The sequence below is a fragment of the Augochlora pura genome, chromosome 4, assembly GCF_028453695.1.
Source record: "Augochlora pura isolate Apur16 chromosome 4, APUR_v2.2.1, whole genome shotgun sequence".
In the NCBI taxonomy this organism is placed as follows: Eukaryota; Metazoa; Arthropoda; class Insecta; order Hymenoptera; family Halictidae; genus Augochlora; species Augochlora pura.
Window position 1 is genome coordinate 21,830,966 of NC_135775.1, and position 21,659 is coordinate 21,852,624.

A 21,659-nucleotide genomic window follows, 5' to 3' on the forward strand; every position below is an offset into this window, starting at 1 on the left:
GTGACAACTAAGAAGACTTGCGCGCGAGCGCCGCAGTCTCCTCGACCGTTATTTTCATTAATAAAATATTTCGTCAATTCGGTGGATGCGCTGGTAAGTGCTAGAAAAGCCGCCATTCTATCTGTTGCACTGTCTGGTTACTATCTATCCACAGAAAGTCGCCCGCTTTACGCTTTACGCGCCGTCAGACCTATGCCACCCCTAAAACCGCTCGAATCCATAAGATCTGCCTCGGGAGAGAAATCCGCGCGCATGGATCTATCGATGGTCTCGACTATTCTTGACAGGAATTTTCCTTATACTTTTTGCTTCCTGTGGAAATAGCCAGCTCAGTGTGGGAACAATTTTTGAAAAGAAATCCTCTGCAACCGAACCTTCTATTCTAAGCTAGAGCATTTTTACAGACAATCTTTCGTTCTTAATATTGAACAGAAGAACGCTAACTCTTTCAGTCTACGAGTAAACTTTGATTCTAAACAAGCACATCTCAAGACAGAAGTTTTTAACTAGAAGTGATATTCAATTTTGACAATTTTTCAATCTTGCTATTGAATAAAAGTAAGTAAAAGTCTGTCAATAAAATAACAAAAATTTGCAAGATTCAGTTCGAAGAGCAGTAGAAGATAGAACACCGGCTGAGGATTAAGATATCTGTATCATGGAGGAAGTAAACGTTCAGCCGCAGTCTCCGCAAGTGGTAGCGAGAGGAGGCAATTTCTCAAGTTCCTCCTCAGCCTACCATAAGAAATTCCCAGGAAGGCGAGCTTGAAGACGCGATTTTCCGTCGGACCCGTCGCAGCCCGCAGCCCGACGAGGAACGAGCGCGTCGACGTGGCTCGTTTTCTTGAGCAACCGAGCGTCGCATTGATGCGATAGCGGATCGATGACCGGCGATCGTTACAGACGCCGAGGAATAGAGGGAGAGAGACTCCTCCCCCGACTCGTGTCTTCGGCTCGACGTGCCACCTGGATGCACGAGCCTCGACATTTTGACGGCTTCCCTTGGCGCGATCGTGCCACGCCACGCCAGACCAGGCCAGGCTAACTAACGGATCGCTAGGGTGTGGAAATCGCTTTTCGAATCACACTCGCTGCTGCAAGCTCAAGTCCAATTCATTGCGTGGAAAACGCTATTTTTTCTTCTTTTTATATTTAAGCAATTTTTAACAATTTCGAAATTTCTATGCTTCTGATCATTGCGTTAAGAAATCCTAATATAGAGCCTCTAATAAAAGATTTAACAGTAATATCGTTGTACAAGTAATAACAGTTAGTTTGTAGAAGCTTAATTTTTCTATTTCTATAAAGTCTCTAATGAAAAATCTAACAGTAAAATTAACTGTAGCAGTTAAAGTTAATTTATATTATAAAATCTCGATTTTCCTATTATTACATATTCTATGACATTCCAAAGAACAGTTTCTGAAAAGAATCAAGTATCCCCTGACCATAAACATCAGAGACAGTCCAGAGACAAATTGCTAATCCTTTTCAAGAACAAAGATCCATTCGAACGCTTGAACAATTTGACAAAAGTGCATGTAGACTGCAGCTTGTATCCGGTGTCGTTTCAAGTGCGATTTCTCCACCCTGGCAAGCCGGAGCAGAGCTGAGCGGAACCCAGCGGACAACCACTAGCCGCCCCCTCTCTCATCGTCACGCGTGCGATGCAGTCGCGCAGATGCACGCGAATCCGCTCTCGCCGTGCCGCGTTTCTCGAACGCTCGCGCAGACCATATCGACGCTTCCCGGTGATCTTAATTGACCACTCGGGCTTGCTCGGGGCCGAGGCGCGCAACCGACCCCCAACTCCCCACTCGTGTCGATTGCGCGACCGACGTTTAGTGGGGAATTTAGCTTGGATCTTTGCACCCCCTCGAACTTTCAGCCAGCAGTGAGCGCACCGGCGGTGGCTATCGGTGATGAGGAGAGACCGTTTACCGGTCCGCGATATATCCTCCCCCGATTCGCACACGAGTCTCTCACCTCGGGCTCACCTCGACACAGAAATTTTCTCGTGGCTACTGCCCCCAGCCCCTCGATCACAACGCTACCACTGTTCGTGGTCATTTAACGCTGAACCCACCAAGCATTGACACTAGAACTACCAAGGTACTACTAATGACCAATTTACGTGGCCTGTTGAACGTAACCAGAACATTGTGACAACTAGTTTACATGGTGTTTTCAATGTAACAAGACGTTAAGCAATTTTTGACGATAACAACGCTCAAACATTAGCAGTTGTTTCAGAACTGCTATTACTAGATGAAAAATATTTCAGTTATGAAATAATTAACTGCGGATCTTCATGCGTCTATACCCTGACATAAATTGAAACGAATTTTGAGTTACATAAAGATCTGCAGCCTACTGATTAACTAGACGAGTCTGGTAGTTCTAACGCTCATTTCGGATAATCAAGCTGATTGTAGATCTAAATGATGCGACACGGGTTGCTGCGGAAATTTAAGCCGTTCTACGATGCCCATCGTGTTTCAGGGAAGGCTACTAAAAACATATTGAAACAGAAACTCATTTTGTAAAGTTACAGAAAACTGATGTCGAAAATATGTAGGAATAATTCGTTGGTTGTCATACCTTTACATCTACGTAATTGTATCCTGTTGATGTGTGTAGTGTGTGTTTATATCATCTACGTTAACAAATGTATGAATCGATTGCGTTTCTCTTACGTACCTGTAAAATGTTCAATTTGATATAATAAAATTTCTGCAATTCAATCACAGGTTTATGAATAATGCCTTTGCACGAGAAGTAAAATATTTCGCATTTTCATTCAATTTGAATCATTTTCATTAAATTTGCAAATTCGTGTAAACGGTGACAAAGTATTTTATTATTTTAGTCCAACGAAGAGTCACTTTTATTTAACGCAGCATGTGTTTCTTTCGCGATAACGCAGCTAGCCGATAGACGTTCCTCACTTTCCGGCTTTCGCGATCGATTGTAATGTAAACACGATAATTAGAAGGGGGACGAGATTAGGTTAAGAGCGGAGCGATCGATCCGTCTAATGTGCAATTACTATTTGCGCTCGGTATATCGGTTCATCTACAGCATTCATGGATTATTCCCAATTAATTAAAACGGTTAGAACAGTCGAACGTGCGCGTCCCCTCTGCATCCTCCGCCCTCTTTGTCCCCGTCAACCCCCTCAGCCAACCCCAAAACCCCTTCCATCCGGCCTCTATTACTCAATTCTCATCGCCGAAACGATGTCGACGGGTCGAAATGCAGAAGCGTAATCAAAAGGATCGATTATGACTAGACTGCGGATTTTATGCATTTGCGGCATACGCAACTGGTATGCTGACACCGCGAAATTCCTTTAAAAATTGCATAGCCGTCTCTGCGCTCCGTTCTTTTTACCTAACTCAACGTTTCAGCGATTCCATAATACCGTCTCGTAAAACGTAAAATATGCTAGAAATACGGAATCTTTGATTTCCTGCTAATTTCGATGCAGTATCTCGGATTTTGTTGGATTACTTTATAAAAGCGGACACAATGGAAAAATCCTTTTGCTGACCGAATGATTCCACGCGATAAAAATAATTTTGCGAGTCCGCACCTGCTGCGAATGCATAAATTCTCTTCACAACGAAACGCTTAAGTTGATTTAACGTAAATCAGATTGAACCAAAAATAATTTCGGTTACCAGACTGCATACTGCTGCGGAACATTTAATAATTAACGTTTGTCGAATTCACATCTCCCATTATTATTATTCTATTTAATTGTCGATTCGGCCTCGTTTAATAGTACTTTCATGCTCGCGATTATTTTATCATACACTGTAATTGCAAGCATTAAAGTGGTAACGAATCAGAAGAAGTTTAAATCGCGGATATTTTGGCAATCGGAACGCAAATCTGTTTAAATAGTCGCAATATCGCTAATTAGAAAATAATCAATTACTGCCTAACTTTGCGGGCCAGAGAAGTGTTAAAGTCTGTTCCGACAAGTATTGCCTGAAACCACCGGAGAGAGAGAGAGTGACACTAATTCAATTTTCATTTTCCCTTATTACAGCTAGCTTTCACCTGACCCATCAACCTTACCACTTAACTTCAACTTCTATCAACCCCAATAACCGTCGACCCTCCTACTCAAAACTAGGAACGAATCTGAGCAACTTCAACTGTAATCATTACTCGGCCGCGAATCTTTACGCAGCATAAATTTTTTCGTTTATTTATTTCAATGATTCCTTTCTATATTTCTATATTTCCTATAATGCTTTTACAGTGACATTGAAATCCGACATAAATGGACCCAAAGACCAATGTCAGAAACTCGTTAAAAACTTGTTCCCTTGACTGTCCCTCGGTTCGACCTTGCAAGCTTCCCTCGAAAGTGCACAACCTCCCCAAAACTTTAACTCCAATTTCAAAAATTTCAGAAACTACACCAAAAAGGATAACTCGACGTTCCAAAAATCTTTAAAAACTACAACTATCGGACCACCACCTCGAATCTCAAAAATTTCGAAAACCGTCCGGAAAAATCCAGCTCCACCCTGAAAAATCGCAATCAATAAACCGCTACTATCTCTTATCAAAGCCGGTGGTCAATCTCTCAATCTTTCCCCGCTATCGGGGACGATAGTAACCCTTTGGCCCAAATGGGGGATGAACTCCTTCCAGCTTTTTTTGTTCGCAGCTAAATCCGTTATTAGCCCAGGGAGTCGAACAGAGATGGCTGAGAGATATACAGATAGATGGATAACGGGAGAGACAGAGAGAAAAAGATGTGAAGAGGGAGGAGGACCGATCACGGGGGAGCTAAAATGCGATTACAGCTCGTCGATTTGTGGGTGGGATGGCAGAGCGATACGAGTTTTGCGGGTCGAGGTACAGGGCACAGGGTGGCAAGCGGAGAAATATTCTCGGGTGAGTGACGGGGAACGCGCGGGAGGGAACAGTAGAGACCGGAGGTATTGATTGCGACGCGACTCTAGGAACCTGCCCGATACACGACCGCCGCTCTACCTACCTACCTACTACCTACACCCACCGACAAGCGCGATTATTCCTCACGTATCCCAGCGCATTACTGAGCATTCACTCGGCTGAATGTCCTCTCCGCGGGCCAGACGACTGTCCGACCCGCCGCGGGCCCGCAAACAAAATCCATTAAGGCCGAGCATTTTCGCCTATCATATCGAACCAGAGCAAGATCGTCGAACCGGCCCCAATTAAACCACCACTGGTCCCAGCAGATTTATTCGCACACCCTCTGTACACGGGGTGTGCGAGAAAAATTCGTCGCGCACCCCTCCTCGGCTCTCTCCTCCACCCACGCGCTCGATAAAATATTTGTCCGTGATATTCGGCCGATGCACCGAGACCACTGTCGCCGGGCTTTAAATACTTTGCGTGCGCGGTGTTTAACCTCTTGCCGAGCCGCAGCAGGCTGCAGCTAGCCGAAGTCGAAATTTTAAAGTAGGTAATTGCTGTGGAGAATGCAACTGCTCGGATTTTCATAGTAATTGTACGACGTCTAGGGCAGCCTCACATTTTTCTAGAACGTGGAGTAAATTGGTATCATATAAAATTGAATATCGGAGAAAACACTTCGTATTTTTGAAAATCGTAAAGGGAAATTGGGTCTGGTTAATCGAGGAGCTTCGAATTCCGGAAAGTACCGCCTGTATTACACGATAAAGTAAAATAGATAAAAGAAGAATGTGCAGCACTGAAAAATTTAATGTTTCCCGTGCTTTATGAAGCTCTATAAAATTTTCAAGTAAAATGGATAAAACGCGCTCCGTACAGCAGTGAAAATACCAGGGGTGAGATGGGAGCGGCGTTCACCTCGTAGACTGGAAATTTTAGCAATCGACGTCATAGGGAGCCTTATCGTTTCGTCGTTGGGTTTTGCCAGGCTCAGGAAATAGTTGGGAAAATTCTGTTCGCCGCGAATTTTGCGCACTGCGTAAATGCAGAAAATCCGCAATGCCAAGGGAATGTGTGGAAAGCGTTTTGCGGTTGGAAGATTTTTATCACACCGTAGAGGTTTCGTTGGTTCGTGCTATGGTTCTAAGGATACAACCATGCGCCGTGTACCCACCGAACGCACGCCATGAACATTCATGCATATCGATAAACTTCGGGGAGCCGCTACGAACGCGAGAACGGGGTCATATCGGTTCGTAGGAGAACTATAGGCGTACCTGGATACTTCCTCTTGTGCTCCGCGTCCACTTCCCGCGCCAGAGCGAAATACTTTTCCTTCACGTCCTTCGCCATGTTCTTCCACAGGATACCCAATCTGCACAGAGAACAACTTTGTCAATATTGCAACAGATTTAGCGAGCTTCAAACAATAAGGAATAATAATTTAATTAAGGAACAGTAATTTAACATGGTTTCTAATCTAATCAATAAAATACCGATCTTTAAAGAATCATAAAGCTTTAACGAAGTGTTTACTCATTGAATTGTTCCAATACCAGAATTGTTCGAAATAGTTAAGCACAATTTTAGTGGCTAAACGAAAACCAGAAAAAAAATAAGAGAACAGTTACTGTAAAAAATCAGGAGACCACCTGACACTGATGTCCTTGTTGGACTCCCGAGGATTCTCGGCGGCAAGCTTCTTCCGCCACTCGTTCGCGAAAAGCATGAACGCGTTTGCCGGCCTAGGAATTTTTCGCTTAACTCCGTTCGAGTCCGCAATCCGGCCATCGATGCAAAGGAAAGCCGGGTATCCTTCCGGACGTATCTGCGATCGACCGAGTTGCTGCAGTACAAAGATTTTCTCCTGCTCGTCGCTCTTTTGTCGGCTGTTGGGTAGTATCTGCCTCGGCTCCGTGCGAATCTTCTTCCTTGACCCGTTCTCCTTATCGCTCATGAAATCTTCATCAGCCGTTCTCAAAGATACTTTGAATATCCTCTCCCCGGCTGCGTTCGCCGCCTCCGACGAGCAATCATCCCGTGACTCCTCGATTAAATTGCAAGGATACGGCTTCCTGATGGATGCGCATTGATCAGAGGATCCTATGTCGTCGGTGCTTGTCACCTGCTCCCCAGAACACTTCTCCTTGGATTCCGCCTTTGTAGTAGCTATAACATTATCACAATAATATATTTTATTACACGAAGTATAACAATTCGATTATCATAAATTTAATTATATTTAACTATAAGATTTCTATTTGTACTGTATTGATAATTGCTTCTATTTGGACTAACCGATACAGTACTCTAGTGACGCTCGCTTTACAATGGACTTTCGCAATCGAAAATCACGGCAATAATAACGCTGAACAAAAATTATCGCAGTCACCTTTCCGCACGAGATTCAAAATTAATCCGGAAACCTCCATAATGATCTTCCTGCTTCTAGAATCGTCCGACGGTTCACCAAATTATTGTACCGTCTTTAACAATAAATACAGAGCGCGAGACGATTATTAATCACGAGAACTGACATACGAACGTTGCTATTATTTCGTTGTCGAGAGGGGCGCATTGGTTGTTGAAAATAAACGACGATCCAACGATTTTCATTCTTTTCCGGATTTTTCGTGCAACCTTCCCATCCTGATATTAGCCACGAACGCATAGAAATAGTTGTCGATTGTCGTCCAATCAGTGCACTGTAACCTAATGTAATAGACTCATTTGATCGTTATTCGTTTTTCATGAAAGTAGACATGTCGTGCAATAAAGATTGTTCCTGTATCAAGCGAGGCATAGACTATTACGGCGTGCTGTCGTTGAAAAAGAATGCTAACGATTTAGAGATCAAGCAGGCGTAAGTGAGATCTTCTCGGTTGCATTGGCTGTACCCTTCTCCGTCGCTTCCTTTATCGATCTTCTCGCATCGCGAGACGTTTCTTCACTTCCGCTTCTGTCGCGCGACGCTTTCTCGACACTAAACAACCTCCTCCTGCCTAAAAATCAACGTTCGATTTGTCCGATACCTCCTATTACTACCACTTCTAGATAACTCTCCACATTATTAATTTCTACTGCTTTTCTATGTAACGATTACATTAAATTAAACGATTGAATAGCTGCATTATTGATTTCGATTTTCACATCCCCGCTTTGAAACGATTTTTGGTATATTTAATAATAGATTGTATCTGCGAGATTGTTTTTAATTTCTTCCTCGAATGATTTTTATGCAAAACATTATTTCGTTTCAGAAGTTCCTACAGTTCTGTTATTACTCGAAGACGTAGAAATCTTCAGACACGCTCTGTTGCTATACTGTTAATGTTTAAATTATAAATACATAAAAATTCGCATGTACGTTAGAATTAAAATATTATCGAGACGTTAATCAAATGTTTACACAACACTCCTTTGAAACTACCTTGTACATTGAATCATATTCTCGCGTTCATATTTTCAGGTTCCGTCGGCTGGCGATACGATACAATCCAAAAGGAACGCCGGACCAGAGCTTCGCGACGATTTTCGCCTTAGTGGCCGAGGCATACGACGTGCTTTCTGATTCCTTTAGGAGGGCCATATACGATCAATTCGGGGAGGAAGGCCTTAAAAATGGCGTGCCGAGCGCAGAAGGTTTCGTTGAACCCTACGTTTATCACGGGGAGCCGATGAGAACTTACAGGTACATGCAAAGTCCGTACAATCCAAGCCCAGTAATTATGAAACTAGCTCAAATAAAACTAAAATTTTATATTCACATTCTACTCAATATATCCATTTTCTGAATTACAAAAGTTTGAAACATAAGAGGCATTCTAGTGGCTTTTTCATTGTCTTCGTTACTGTACTTTGTACTTTGAGTACTCTGATAAAATTAAAGTAACCCTTCCTGTAATCCATTAAATGGAGACACAAGCTGGACCCGCTAAGCTTAACAGCCACTTAAAAAGTTTGAATATTTACGATCTGATCTATCGGCACCTCTTTAGGGAATTCTTCGGGACTGACAAGCCTTATGCTGATCTACTCCATGTACTATCGCAGCCTTCAACTCTGCTGGAATTTCCCGAGGGACGCGGTTTGAAGCGCAAGGAAGAACCTCTGATAAAAACCTTGTACCTAACCCTATTGGAGGTATTATATCGACGTTCTACTTATTTATAGTTTTTCTTTCGCACGGTGTTAATCGCCGTAGACGCGACATGATAATCGCCACCGCAAACCATCTCCCCGCTTGTTTTCTGCAACGCGATACTTACTACACTGATCTCTAACTGTACACGATCCTCTTCGTATCCTCGCTACTAGCGTTCCATCAGTCAACTGATGATCCTTTTATTTTTATCAGACGCTACATGATGAGGCTACAATAGTGTCTTTTAAGAGTATATCTTCTGTGAATATCTAATATTCGTTCTTCGTGGACAGTCGTGTATTCTGTAGGCCCATGTAAACGTCAACAGGTCCTTAATGGAGGAATAAAAAAAATGAAGATTCAGAGATTGGTCCTTGTGGGGGATGATAAATCTAGAACAATGACGAATGAGAAGATCCTAACTATACCTATTAAACCAGGCATCCCTAGAGGAACGAGGATCGTCTTTCCGAAAGAGGGCGATCAGGGACCCACCAAGGTTCCCGGTAATTTTTTTAATTTAAAATATAAGCATAATTCTTTAACCTTCAGTCTTCAAAATGTATCTAATCATTTCTGTTCGGAACTGGGAGTCTCGGATTTAACTTTCGGTACTTAAGCGAGTATAAATGACTTCCAAATTCTTCAAATTGATGGGAACCAGATAAGCGTGTTAAAGAATTTTCAGAAAACGCGGGTAGAAATAAAATCAAGCTCACCGGTGTCCGGCGCGCGGTATCGATTCGAATAATCGCGAAGGATGCGTTTAAAATGCATTGTGCATGCCGTTCCGGGCAGAAATGGGTTAATCGCGGCAGTTCGCGTAATGTCTTTACTCAGTCTGAAGCACGTCAGCGTAGCGGATGTAATCTTCATCACGGAGGACCGGCCCCACGAGACCTTCCGAAGAGAGGGCTCTGACTTGCACATGACGGTCGATATCTTTCTGCGAGAGGCACTGACCGGAACAGTGGTCACCGTCAACACCCTCGACGACAGAACCCTTCGAATACTAATAACGTCTGTCATCAAGTACGCCGTCTTCGCATCATACACACTATCCTACCCCTTCTCGTTTCCTCGTTCATCTGGCCAACTTGAAAACGTTACAAGCATTAAAATTACGTATTTTACAAAATTATATATTACAATACGGATTTACATTTTACCATTTTCTTTCAGTCGCTGCATTAAGTTTAATACTTTCTGTATATTTTTTCTACAATACCCTCTACAACTGGCTCTGTAAGCTTTAATTAAAATAATTGTTATAACGTTTATGTGACACTGTGTATCTTTACATTTATCATCTTTTTTAGGTACTAATCTTTTTGTAATATTTTGTACAACTAGAAATTAGAATAATTATTATATATTTGAGTGTATGTTTTCAATAATAATTTCATATGATAAGACAATATAGAAAAATATTGCAAAAATAGAAAGCAGAAACTTGAATGATCGAATAAGTATACCTACACTGAACGCCCGAATAATGTTTGCCCTGCAAGCACGGATAGCTGTGCAACCTGAGCAGAGGTTTTCGTTCATTCTTGTCTCCATCGCTGAACGATCTTATCAGTTGTTCTATTTTCCTCGGAAATTGCAAAAGTAGAAGGTCCCTGTAAATGCATGTGCTATTTCGACAAAAATGAGGAACTTAATCGCGTTATCAATGCTATTTTTGCAAAACAGCACCTCTAGATCGGTAGAGTAGTTTCCTTTGTCCATTTTGCGAGAAAGAAAGAAATTTGATTGCAGATATTTATAATAATGATCTATGTGGTTTATACGTATATGGTAACCATAAAAATATTTGAATGCAACAGGCCAGGATATCAGAAGTGCATACCTAATGAAGGACTACCGCTACCGGAAATTCCGAACAAAAAAGGATCTCTTATTGTCGAGTTCAAAGTTGAATTTCCTGTGTACATGCCGGTGTCTAATAAAGATCTGGTTAAAAGAGCTTTCGAAACGGCTGATGATATCAAGGACACAGAGTACGTCCATCGTTTCATATTGGCGAATAAAATGCGAATGAACGTTGACTTTGATGTTCCGGTACGTCGGGATCCAGCTGACCTTGAGGCCAAAGAATTGGAACAAATATGTAAATAATATGAGATTGCTCCTAACATTACATTTACCACACAAAATTCATATGTTGGATTACATTTTCCATTCCTGTTACTCTACTCATATAACTATTCACTATCGTATACTTTAGGTTACTATTTCAGTCCGACAAATGATGAAAGTATTCTATTGCCTATGCAATTGTCAGATCAGACATTTTGTAACAATTTACTTACAAATAAAAGATTTTGTATACCTTTCGCGTTAAACAGTCCATTCTACACTTCGTAATTGCATCTTGGAAACAGAGAAGAATTGTCCGTTAACTTTTTCGAGCGAGGAGCATTCAAACGGTTAATATCGCTACACGTGGCGCCCTCCGCGAGAGGGAAATTGAAAACAGCATAATTCAAATTTTCCTTTAAGTTCTTAGTTTGCTAAAGATGATTATCGAGAATATCAAAATTGATTATGTCTATATAACAGACTTCGCATCTAAAGTTACCTGTTACGAAGTGTAATAGATAAATTTAAATAATAAAAATACTAAATCAACCACTGGCAATTATTCAATACTTTTAGCAAATTTATTGTAAAAAAACGCTTTTAAAAGTATTATTTGAGAGTATCGTTCTTTTTGGTGTAGGAAACTGCTTAACAAATTGAAAAAATTGTATAAAGTTGTAAGTAAAATCGACGATTGATTAACATTTCATATATAATTAATTTAAATCCCGCGCCTATGCTCTGAAGATAAAACTCCTTTTTCTGTAGATAAGGTAGCATAGTGCATACGGAAAGTGGTGCCTTCTGACGATGTAACCGGTAAGCGTCATCCGGGTAAAACAGTTTGCAAGATCGGTAATTGGTCTCCTGATCGAACAAATTTATTCTCTTGTACTGTTCTCCTAATTTTTTCGAAAATTTTCATCGACATTCCAGTGAACCGGTTCCGGCGACAAGCTCGAAGGATCACGAGGATTAGAAGCGAAATAAACACGAACGATACGTTTCGTTCGGTATTGGCCGGAACGAAACATGATAATCTCGGACAATCATATGACTCCACCGCACGTGACTTTATTTACAGTTGACTGATACTCGCGAACATGTATGGTGCAGTTCCTTGTGACATGATAGACCGAAAACGAAACAAAGTTAGCGAGCAATGCGGTAACTGTAAGTGGTCGTTGGTTTATGATGCCTTTTCTCGATAAGCTGTTCCCTTCGCGGAGGAGTTGCACAAACAACGTCCAAACATTCGTGGCGTCGAATGTCGGAACGCAAGAAAATGATAGGTGAGAACTGCTGTTTTTTCGGGCATTAGCATCTCGTTTAATTACAGTCTCCTTGCTCGTGATTGCCTCTTTTTATACTGCCGTTCTTCTATATTTGCAGGTCTGATTGATTGCATCGATATCTATCGTTGATATAGTATATCGATCATCGGTGCCCTTAAATCATTTCCATTTCTCGCCTTTCCTGCAAGATAAAATAGCGGCCCTTTCAAAGTTCATGAACGCGGGAAAAATCGTTTGAATTCTAATGCGAGTCGGATATAATATTTTCGTGGAATCTTAACCTATTTTGCGTTACGTTCGTTTCTAGATCTCCGTTGGCGGGAGACATAATCGCAGCTCGTTACTAACACACTCGTGACTTAGCTTCTGCATCGAGCCGTAAAATTGACCTCTAAGTTAAAACTTTCCAAACATCTGTTACAAATATTCGAAAGAAGAAGACTATTTCACGTGAATGCACTAAATATTTTCTTCCTTTCGCACACGAACGTATGAAAGTTTTATCCCGCCCATGGAATTATGGATTTCGGTTATTTAAGAACAAAATTTATGGAAACCGTTTGCGAAAACAGTGTAAAGTATCTAACGGTTTTTATCTCTACGCTCCTAAGCACGTTGTAATCGATGCTTTTGGCATGAATCGCGGGAATTGTTGTAACATTTAAATTTGATGCTCACTATATGTAGATTAATGCGTTATATAAGGAAGAATAGACATGCAATGCTCGTATAATATTAGACAATCACACGTTCAAACGGAGACATTGTTTCCACTTCGCTTCCGTCGTACGCGCGGAAATGTTGAAAATAGAATAATTCATAATTTTATAGACAAGTCTTACACTCGTTCAAATTTATGAATATATTTGCATCATTAATTAACATGCAATATCCAATATTTACAGAAATTCTGGGCTATGTCTCGGCACCGAAGAAGTTCGCATCCTGTTGTTTCGGGAATGCGAATCGCGCGGGAGAAAACTCTTGTTTGATTCCTTATCATTGGAAAAGCAATGGCGAAAATCTAAATCGGCGGCGTACGATCTCAAAAATAATGACAGCCCGTCGACCGCTGATCCAATTAACTTCGTAAGTAGTGACAATTTTCAATCAATCATTGAACTCCGCAAAAATTATCTCATTAAATACTTCATTAATATATCTTATTTTTCTTAGCGAGAAAAAACGGCCGAGGATGACGTGACTTTATTAAGCGAAATGGTGTTCGGAACCGTGGCTATGAAATACAGAGGATCCTCCTTCAAGGTAAACTTAAATAGCAATTTTAGTAAACATTATAAATTGAATAATAAAGAGTATTCATGTTTTTTAGATCCATTCTATGAATTCGCCACCATGTATCATGTGCACTAAAGTATTCCCTGCTACAGACCACAACACATACAAGCCAAGGTAAGGCTTATTCATCTCTAGTATGCCAGTTATCGATTTTGCGTTATGGTTGATTTGTAATCGTTATGTTCGACTTATTATATAATCGTATTTTTAGTGAGAAAGTGTCGGATGAAGGGCTGGGTCGTTCCATGAACTTGGATTCCAATTCTAGCATCCGAACACTCTGTAAGTGAAAATGGAAGCATGTAACTCACAATACTTTTTATAAATTATTAATTAAAAATTACAAGGTGTCCAAGGATTCAAAAAACTTTATGTTATAAATCGATGGCAGAGTTCAAAATCAAATATTGGAATAGACCATTCTCTTTTTAGTGTCTCAGCCAAGTTCCGCGAACTTATCGGGACCAGACTTGACTGCAGGTCCAAGGAAGAACTCCACTTGCTCTAGCACAGGGAGTGGATGGGACATAGACATACCACCGCCGATGGGCAGTAAGTTTACTGCAAGTTACGCATGATTCATTCTCGGTAGGTGTTCATTGTACGAAGTATAATTTGATGACAATCCAGGTTCCCAGTCATTGGAGAGCAGTGGTTCCTCAGGTATTGGTAGTCTCTCGAGTTTGCGTCGTCGATGGCTGCGGGCAGTTTCCACTTCTCTTGCACGGTCAGATTCTGATGACGTCTTCGGAATGCAGTGGAATGACAATGGGTCAGAAAATAGAGACAATCGTGGCAAACGTCACAAAACAAGACTGGGCTTAACAATGCTAGTGCGGCTAGCTGAAGGCCATGAAAGGTATGATCTGTTCTATAACAATACACAGTGTTAATTTCAGTGCAATGTACGTTGTTTGTTTTTAATTTCAGTAGAGTGGAAGCTTCCCTTCTAGAGCACATGGCTCTCCTAGAAGGAATGTTGGACCGCCTGCGATACTTCTGCATAGAATCTGGCAACCTAGTCGCTCGTAACAAGGGGGCTCAGCTTCCAGAACGACTTTACAAATCTTCCTTCAAATTTGTTATCTCATTACTACGTTTACTTACCAATGTTAACGCGAGAATGCACACGCGCTCGCCTTTATTATGGCATGACGTACTACTTAATTCAGTGAAGGTGGAGCACAAAATAAATACATTAAATTACAGTTTACAACAAATGTGTCAGCTGCTCGAACAGATTGACACTAAGTCAACCAACTTGTGAGTGGCTAAAGATAGGATATCATTAGGCTATCAATTGACTAGTTCTAACATTAATGTTTTCTAGTTTTTTGAGTACCGTTGTAACTGCTGTCTTAACATATCACCTGGGATGGATATACACTGCACTGCCTATTCATGATCGACAATTGGTAACTACACAGTAATTACACCACAACTACCCGAACTATAATATTGACCCTCTGATCAGTGGCGATATTAAAAAATTCAATTTTTGACTCTGATGGCTTTACTAAGGGCAACAGTGTATAATGAAATTTATTTTAGATGGAGAAAATGGGTACTTGGTACCCCTGCAATCCTCTGTGGGCTCAACTAGGAGATTTGTACGGAGCTTTGGGCAATCCCATAAGGGTAGCACACACTGTCGTCGCAGGGGACCCTCAAAAAGTCGAGCTGATCAACTCTGTACTGTCGTTCTTATCATACTTTATCCGCAGTGGAATCATACAGAAGCGTCAGGAATACTTTTGCACAACTGAAGACGACATCCAAGAAGCTGCGAATCTTTTGGAACAAGCGAGACTAAAGCGTCCGCATTTATTTAACACTAAAGCACCGTGTTCTGATAGAGGCATTTCTAGACGCGCAGCGCAAGCTCGCAAACAAATTCCTGTGTATGAAAGTTCTTGCGATGCAGAGAGCAGCAATGCTGCAACACAACGCCCGTATCCACGGTGCACTATAGACAGACTAAGAGCAGAGAGCTCTGTTAGTTCCCTCAAGCGTAGCACCACTATGGAGTCGAATCTTGACTCGTTTATGTTAAAACCAGTCGAGCTAGAGCGAGAAATGAAATGTCTTCCCAAAGAATTGCCTCGCAGGGAACTAGCAAATGAAGATCAAAACAGTGTTGTCGACGAGAAGACCTATGCATCCAGTAAAGTTAAAATTATAGTAAGCGATAGCGCGTCGCAGGATACTGATATGACTAAGACTGATGCTCAACATTGCCATGACTTTTCGTTATGGAACTTCGAGAAGAAATTAGAAAGTGATGAAGCAGAGGAATCATTCACGAATTTAAAATCCAACACGTTACAGGGATTTAATGATACGTCATACGATACTCTAAAATTATATTCTAATAGGCCAGATTTTGAATCGGGCCAGACTATGGCCGAGGAAATGAAAAATTCTCAAGTCTTCTTCATGTTAGGCGATGAAGAGAAGTCTGCAAAGACGTTGTCACGCACACGTCTTAATCACAGTTGCCAGTGTTCGTACATGTTCACCAGAGTACCAAGCACGTCTGCACAGTTGCCAGAAGGTGTATTGAGAAAGATTATACAAAGAAATTTTCCAGAGTCCTCTAAAAGTATACAAACGCCGCCAGGTGCACCTTCCAGTATGACTGCTACGTTTTGCAAAATATGTAACGGCCAGGGTTATGTATCCTCTCAAAATTTTGACAGCGGCAAACAAGTTTTAGAAACGCCCACTAATGCCACTGAGGTTTTGCGTACTTGTGGTGGTAGTGGAGGTGATGGAAATGTAGGATTGACCAGGTCAAATAGCTTGGAAGCTTTGATGGAAGCTGGCAGTGTCGTGGAATTGCCCATGCCACGGTTAGTTCCATCAAATTCATAGCCTAGTAAGTGCTAAGATCGAATCTTAACTCTTTTTTCATTTGCAGGACAAAGAAAATGAAAAAGACTGATTTGAAGCAGGATAGAGGTTTCACAAACACGCTTTTGCAAAACAGGATAAAGAGTGAAGTGTCTCATGGGACAAATAATGTTCAGACGGGCTACACATGGGGATTAGTTTTACAAGGTCTGCCCAAGAAGAAGAGAAGGAAAAAGAAAGTTTTAAAACAAAGAGAAATTAACGGCCAGGTTGAAACAGAGAAAGAATGGTGGTACTATATACGAGAAGAATGTCTAGCTGGTGTTCGTTTCCCGACCATCGACCAACCAATTACTGAATCACTCTGTATTTTAGCCGATTTAGATACTTGGCATGTTGGGATCATATCCAACAACACGCCATCGCATTCAAAACCATTGCCAGTGGGCATGTCACGACTTGTGTCCGACATGCTGGAGGGTTTTGCTTACATATGGCGAAAGTACCATTCAACATCACATGTAAGGATATTGCAATGCCTGAGACGGTGACTCTGTAGCACAATGTCATGTAATTTGTAAATCTAATTTCAGTGTGTAGGTATCCTGGAGACAAAATTAAAAGAAATGTGGCTGAAGAGCGAAGCCTTGGCTGAAATGTTGATGGCAACAGAACTTTGCGATGCCAATGTCGCTAACCTGTCGAATGCACTTGACCTCGATGCAGCAGATATACCGCTTTTACTTGCAGTCGCAACTTCTCATTCGCCAGAGATAGCACAAAGATTTGGTTTGACTCTTGCTTGACTACGTTTCATGAGTCTTATTATCATTCGTTTTCTCTTTGGACACTGACACACAGATTCTGTTTCGCATAATGAATACTGCAAGATGTATTTCATTATCTGTTTATACGTTATGAATATTATTTGTTTCATTAATTCAAATATGCCAATATAAATTTAAATTCTTTTTTTTAAATACGCGATGCTTCCGCGAATTCTATTTATTAAATGATAGACGAAGGTTTTACATTTGCATTTAAATGTTAGAACTTATGTATATACTTTATAATGTTTATGTGCAATATCTGATACTTTTCTTCTTCGGCATTGAAACGCTTTTTATAAATTCTCATTTTCAAAGTATGTACGACGGTTCAGTTTGGTCAGATAACGTTAAAACGTTTTATTGTATAAAAATGCGGCGCATAGTTTTGTTACAGATTGTAATCACCCAGTCACATATTTAAAATTTTAAGCATAATTTAACACATAGCGTAAATAGTTGTTTTTTTACACGACACGTAAATATTCGATTCTACACACTCTGTAAGGGTGGAAAATAATAAAGCATAAAATCATTTTTATACTTGAACGTATTAAAGTTTTTCATCTTAGTAATCCCACTAACCTTCCGCAAATTCATGGAAGCAAGAAGTTGTAAAAATCAGGTAATTTTTAATAAATATTTTATTAGCGTTTTAAGAAAGTATAGCCTCGTTTAACAACCGTACTATCATATATAATATTTATATATGATTCAACATTAAACGAAAACTGTTCCCCTGACAAAAGCAGGTCACTTTTTATTTATGAAACACAAGGGAAAGTATTCCAAAAAACGTTAAACAAATCGAGCATTATTAGTTGAGAAAATTGTAGAAAAATGTTAGAAGCCGAATAACGATTGAACATTGTGATTTGTAGATCGCGATTAATGAAATATTTGCAAAGTGCAGCTTACGTATAAAACTCTGTTTCATTCTTACTGGTTTGTATTCACAATATCATCGATCTTCAATATACAGCGGACAGTTTCCGTAGCGAGCTTAATAGCGCTTATAGAAACTAAGATCGGTTGAATTACGTTCTCGTCTATAATATTTGTAATGGCGCCCTTTCTTACATTAATACCTGCGGTTTTTTCACCTCTAGCATGTCGATTCCGAAGTTCCGTGACGGTTGCGATAGGATTTAATCCTGCATTTTCTGCCAGTGTTGACGGAATTATCTAGAGTATTCATATGTGTATAATAGAGAAAATTCGACCGGCAAAGCGTTAGTATAAAATATATTTTACAGAATTTTCAGCTTACCTCAAATGCATCAGCAAAAGCTTTCACACAATAACCATGAATATCTTCTAAAGTTTGTGCATATTCAGCCAGCTTTATTGCAATATGGATCTCAGGTGCTCCACCTCCAGGTATTAGGGTTTGATTCTTAACTAAACAGCGAACCACACATAACGCATCATGTAATGATCTTTCTGCTTCCTCTAACACCAATTTGTTGCTGCCTCGGACGAGAATGGTTACCGTTGGTCCAGGATTCTGAATTTTTGTGATCTGAAAGGGAAAATGTTGTTGCACTATCACTATTTCCAGGCGCTACAACTTTGTAATTGCGTACTAACCTTAACAAACTTTGAATTTCCAGTCATTACTTCCTCGCACAATTCTGCATTAACAAGAAATTCGGGCAAAAAGTGATCCAAAGATGCAATCGGTTTACAACCTAACGTCTTGCAAACGAACGGAATATCTTCACGCTCGATATCCTTGATCACCATAACTTTGATTTTATCTAAAAAGTGTATGGCTAGATCGCTCACAGCATCGCGGAGAATTGATTTTTGTACTAGCAACACGTTACACCCTGCTTTCTTAATTTGTTTGACAATATTTAAAATATAAGCTCTCTCTTCTTTTAACACACGATCCATCGCCGCGTAATCGGAAACTACGACATTGTGATCCATCTGAAATAAGAAAGTCGATTTAATTTCAAAAATTTATGACAATAAACAATGAAGTACAGATTTCAATCAATAAATCGCTTACATCCGTTTTAGGCGGTGAAATGCAAAATTGAATTAAACCTATTTTCGCCTTTTCAATACGTTTCGGTCCATTCACGTTACAAGACTTCTGTGTGAACATCAGTCCTTCTATGAGTTCTGTATCTTCAACAGTGCCACCCAGTTTCTTAATTACTTTTATATTCTGTAAAAAGAAACAGGAACACAATTCATTATAATATACACATCGTTTCTATTATTTGGCGTTTGAAGTCTATGAACTTACATTAAGATCGACATTGTTCTTTAATTTCTCAGTAGCTTTTAATACTGCATCCACTGCCAGAGGTGCCAGAAGATTCGACTGCTGAAAGACTACCTAAGAATAGAAAAATGAAATATTAGTATGTCATAATTTGGTAATTAAAATCTAGTACAATGTTTTTCACTAGCTGTTACCTTATGCTAAAGGGGGGAAAGTGATTAATAAGATATACCTTTGAATTAAGAGAAGTTGCTGCAGCTTTAATTAATGATTCTTTGTCATTCAAATTAACAGGAATGGCTACAGTCTTCAAAATATCTGCTGCATCATCTGCAGCTTTCAGAAATGCATTACTGATTATGGTAGGATGTATTCCTTTTGCAAGTAAGTGTTCTGCAGCTTCTAAAAAGGAGCCAGCTAATACTACAACACTTGTGGTACCATCTCCAGCCTCAATATCCTGTGCCTTTGATAATTCTACCAACTGAAAATAAAGTATAATACCTTAGTTAATTCATGATACATTATTCTATTACATTATTCAAATATGAATAAAAAATCACCATTTTTGCTGCAGGGTGTATAACGTTCATTTGTTTCAAAATTGTAGCACCATCATTTGTGATCGTAACTTCACCATTAGCAGCTTGAATCTAAAGTAACATACAAATATTCTTACAATTAGTATAATTATAGATTTATTGGAGTATAACAGGCTTTGTCATTACTAAAGGTTTACCATTTTGTCCATTCCCTTAGGACCCAGACTAGTACGGATCGCATCACTGACAGCTGAAACATTGTCAAATTCATATCATATATTAAAAAGAACCAAATTTGATTAATATTTTCATTTGGACATATAGTGTAATAAATATAATATAAAATATACACAAATACAGTCTTATAATTATTCTAAAGCAATAGTAATTAGTTACTATCAATGGCCAGTAGTTGCATCAGTACATACATTAAATAAGTTCCAAAAATTGAAATATTAAGTATCTATCAGTTTACGAAAGATAACGAAATTAATGGATTTCGAGATGATGTCTACAGTGAAGTGCCGGACATTACTATATAAGGCGAGACATTTTCTGCCGGTACGATGATCAATCAACGACGAACTTGACGCGGAAAATATGATGAGATTGTCGATAGATTTATTCACCTTTTGCGGCTTGGATGTTACTACTCCGAATATCCGCTGGCTTGCTTTTATCTTTATATGCTTTGCCAAGAGCACCATGTCCCTCGCTGATCGCCATCATTGTATGAAACGTTAATCACGGTTTCTTGTATTGGGTGTGTTTCAATGTTTTGTACGTAAGCTTGCAAGGAAACTCTGAGCTTACGAGTTCCCCTATGCTTCCAAAATGAAGGCTTGCGGCAGTTTTCTTTCTAAATATTCAAATATTTCAATGAAAACTTTATTGTTTCCACTATGCAAACCCGGGCAACACGCGCTCAAGAAATGACTGGAAACCAGAGAACACGAAATGCAATGGAGACGACATAAGTGAGAAATTGTGTGGGATGTATTTAGTACCACGTAGTGACCAACTAGTACAATTTAAATTGTTACTAAAGAAAAGTTACTAGGCAGTCTCCTGGAATTTCTCCTAATCGCCACAAGAGGGCTGAAAAATAAGATTTCACAGAGTAAATACATTTTTTACGAATATTCAATTTGCTGAGGATTACTTTATATTAAAAAATAAAACAGTGTGAAATATAATGCCTACAGACTGCTGACAATAAAGACGAAACGAAACACTTTCTTAGCGTAGACAATTAATTCAAAGTAGGCCGCCATAAAAATAACTGAAAGTGACATCTATTAGAAAATCAATGAATCAAAATAAAAATTGAAGATCTACAATTCCTAATTCATTAACAGTCGATAACTAAATAGATCATTTTTATGAATGAATTATATAAAATTTATTTAAATAACTGTCGTCTTCCTTTGTTTAATTAATATTTGTAAAATA

The 21,659-nt window shown here is 39.8% G+C and overlaps 3 protein-coding genes across 5 annotated transcripts; 2 read left to right on the forward strand and 1 right to left on the reverse strand.

Annotated features, from left to right (window-relative positions):
- Positions 1–7,685: 7,685 nt before the first annotated feature.
- LOC144468470 (dnaJ homolog subfamily B member 13) lies at positions 7,686–11,437 on the forward strand. Its single transcript, XM_078177953.1, has 7 exons — positions 7,686–7,786; positions 8,393–8,614; positions 8,922–9,066; positions 9,396–9,573; positions 9,928–10,099; positions 10,897–11,180; positions 11,298–11,437. Exons 1-7 carry the CDS (start codon positions 7,686–7,688, stop codon positions 11,435–11,437), a joined length of 1,242 nt encoding a protein of 413 aa, XP_078034079.1.
- Positions 11,438–12,037: 600 nt separating this feature from the next.
- On the forward strand, positions 12,038–17,897 carry LOC144468767 (folliculin-interacting protein 2). 3 transcript variants are annotated; one of them, XM_078178470.1, is made up of 12 exons: positions 12,038–12,444; positions 13,353–13,536; positions 13,624–13,713; positions 13,781–13,860; positions 13,958–14,028; positions 14,179–14,298; positions 14,377–14,605; positions 14,680–15,009; positions 15,077–15,161; positions 15,298–16,598; positions 16,667–17,120; positions 17,193–17,897. In XM_078178470.1, exons 1-12 carry the CDS (start codon positions 12,344–12,346, stop codon positions 17,403–17,405), a joined length of 3,258 nt encoding a protein of 1,085 aa, XP_078034596.1. In that variant the 5' UTR covers positions 12,038–12,343; the 3' UTR covers positions 17,406–17,897. The 3 variants fall into 3 exon arrangements, with proteins under 3 accessions (XP_078034596.1, XP_078034595.1, XP_078034597.1); XM_078178469.1 differs by having other exon boundaries at positions 12,039–12,444; positions 14,677–15,009; XM_078178471.1 differs by lacking the exon at positions 12,038–12,444 and adding an exon at positions 12,789–13,020 and having other exon boundaries at positions 14,677–15,009.
- Positions 17,898–18,052: 155 nt separating this feature from the next.
- On the reverse strand, positions 18,053–21,165 carry Cct4 (chaperonin containing TCP1 subunit 4). Its single transcript, XM_078178472.1, has 9 exons — positions 20,837–21,165; positions 20,405–20,457; positions 20,229–20,318; positions 19,898–20,149; positions 19,687–19,779; positions 19,444–19,605; positions 19,017–19,361; positions 18,697–18,948; positions 18,053–18,611 (listed from the first exon to the last, which is right to left on the reverse strand). The coding sequence occupies exons 1-9, from the start codon at positions 20,934–20,936 to the stop codon at positions 18,366–18,368; spliced, it is 1,593 nt and encodes a 530-aa protein (XP_078034598.1). The 5' UTR covers positions 20,937–21,165; the 3' UTR covers positions 18,053–18,365.
- Positions 21,166–21,659: the final 494 nt, after the last annotated feature.

What these genes read in the sequence shown, in the direction of transcription:
- LOC144468470 (XM_078177953.1), top strand. Translation starts at nt 7,686, where the DNA reads ATGTCGTGCAATAAAGATTGTTCCTGTATCAAGCGAGGCATAGACTAT. An exon ending in GATTTAGAGATCAAGCAGGC is followed by an intron (nt 7,787 to 8,392) that starts GTAAGTGAGATC and finishes TCATATTTTCAG; the next exon opens with GTTCCGTCGGCTGGCGATAC. An exon ending in TGTACCTAACCCTATTGGAG is followed by an intron (nt 9,067 to 9,395) that starts GTATTATATCGA and finishes AAACGTCAACAG; the next exon opens with GTCCTTAATGGAGGAATAAA.
- LOC144468767 (XM_078178469.1), top strand. Translation starts at nt 12,344, where the DNA reads ATGATGCCTTTTCTCGATAAGCTGTTCCCTTCGCGGAGGAGTTGCACA. An exon ending in GGAACGCAAGAAAATGATAG is followed by an intron (nt 12,445 to 13,352) that starts GTGAGAACTGCT and finishes CAATATTTACAG; the next exon opens with AAATTCTGGGCTATGTCTCG. An exon ending in CTATTCATGATCGACAATTG is followed by an intron (nt 15,162 to 15,297) that starts GTAACTACACAG and finishes AATTTATTTTAG; the next exon opens with ATGGAGAAAATGGGTACTTG.
- Cct4 (XM_078178472.1), bottom strand. Translation starts at nt 20,936, where the DNA reads ATGATGGCGATCAGCGAGGGACATGGTGCTCTTGGCAAAGCATATAAA. An exon ending in TAACATCCAAGCCGCAAAAG is followed by an intron (nt 20,458 to 20,836) that starts GTGAATAAATCT and finishes ACAATGTTTCAG; the next exon opens with CTGTCAGTGATGCGATCCGT. An exon ending in AGAACAATGTCGATCTTAAT is followed by an intron (nt 19,606 to 19,686) that starts GTAAGTTCATAG and finishes TTCTTTTTACAG; the next exon opens with AATATAAAAGTAATTAAGAA.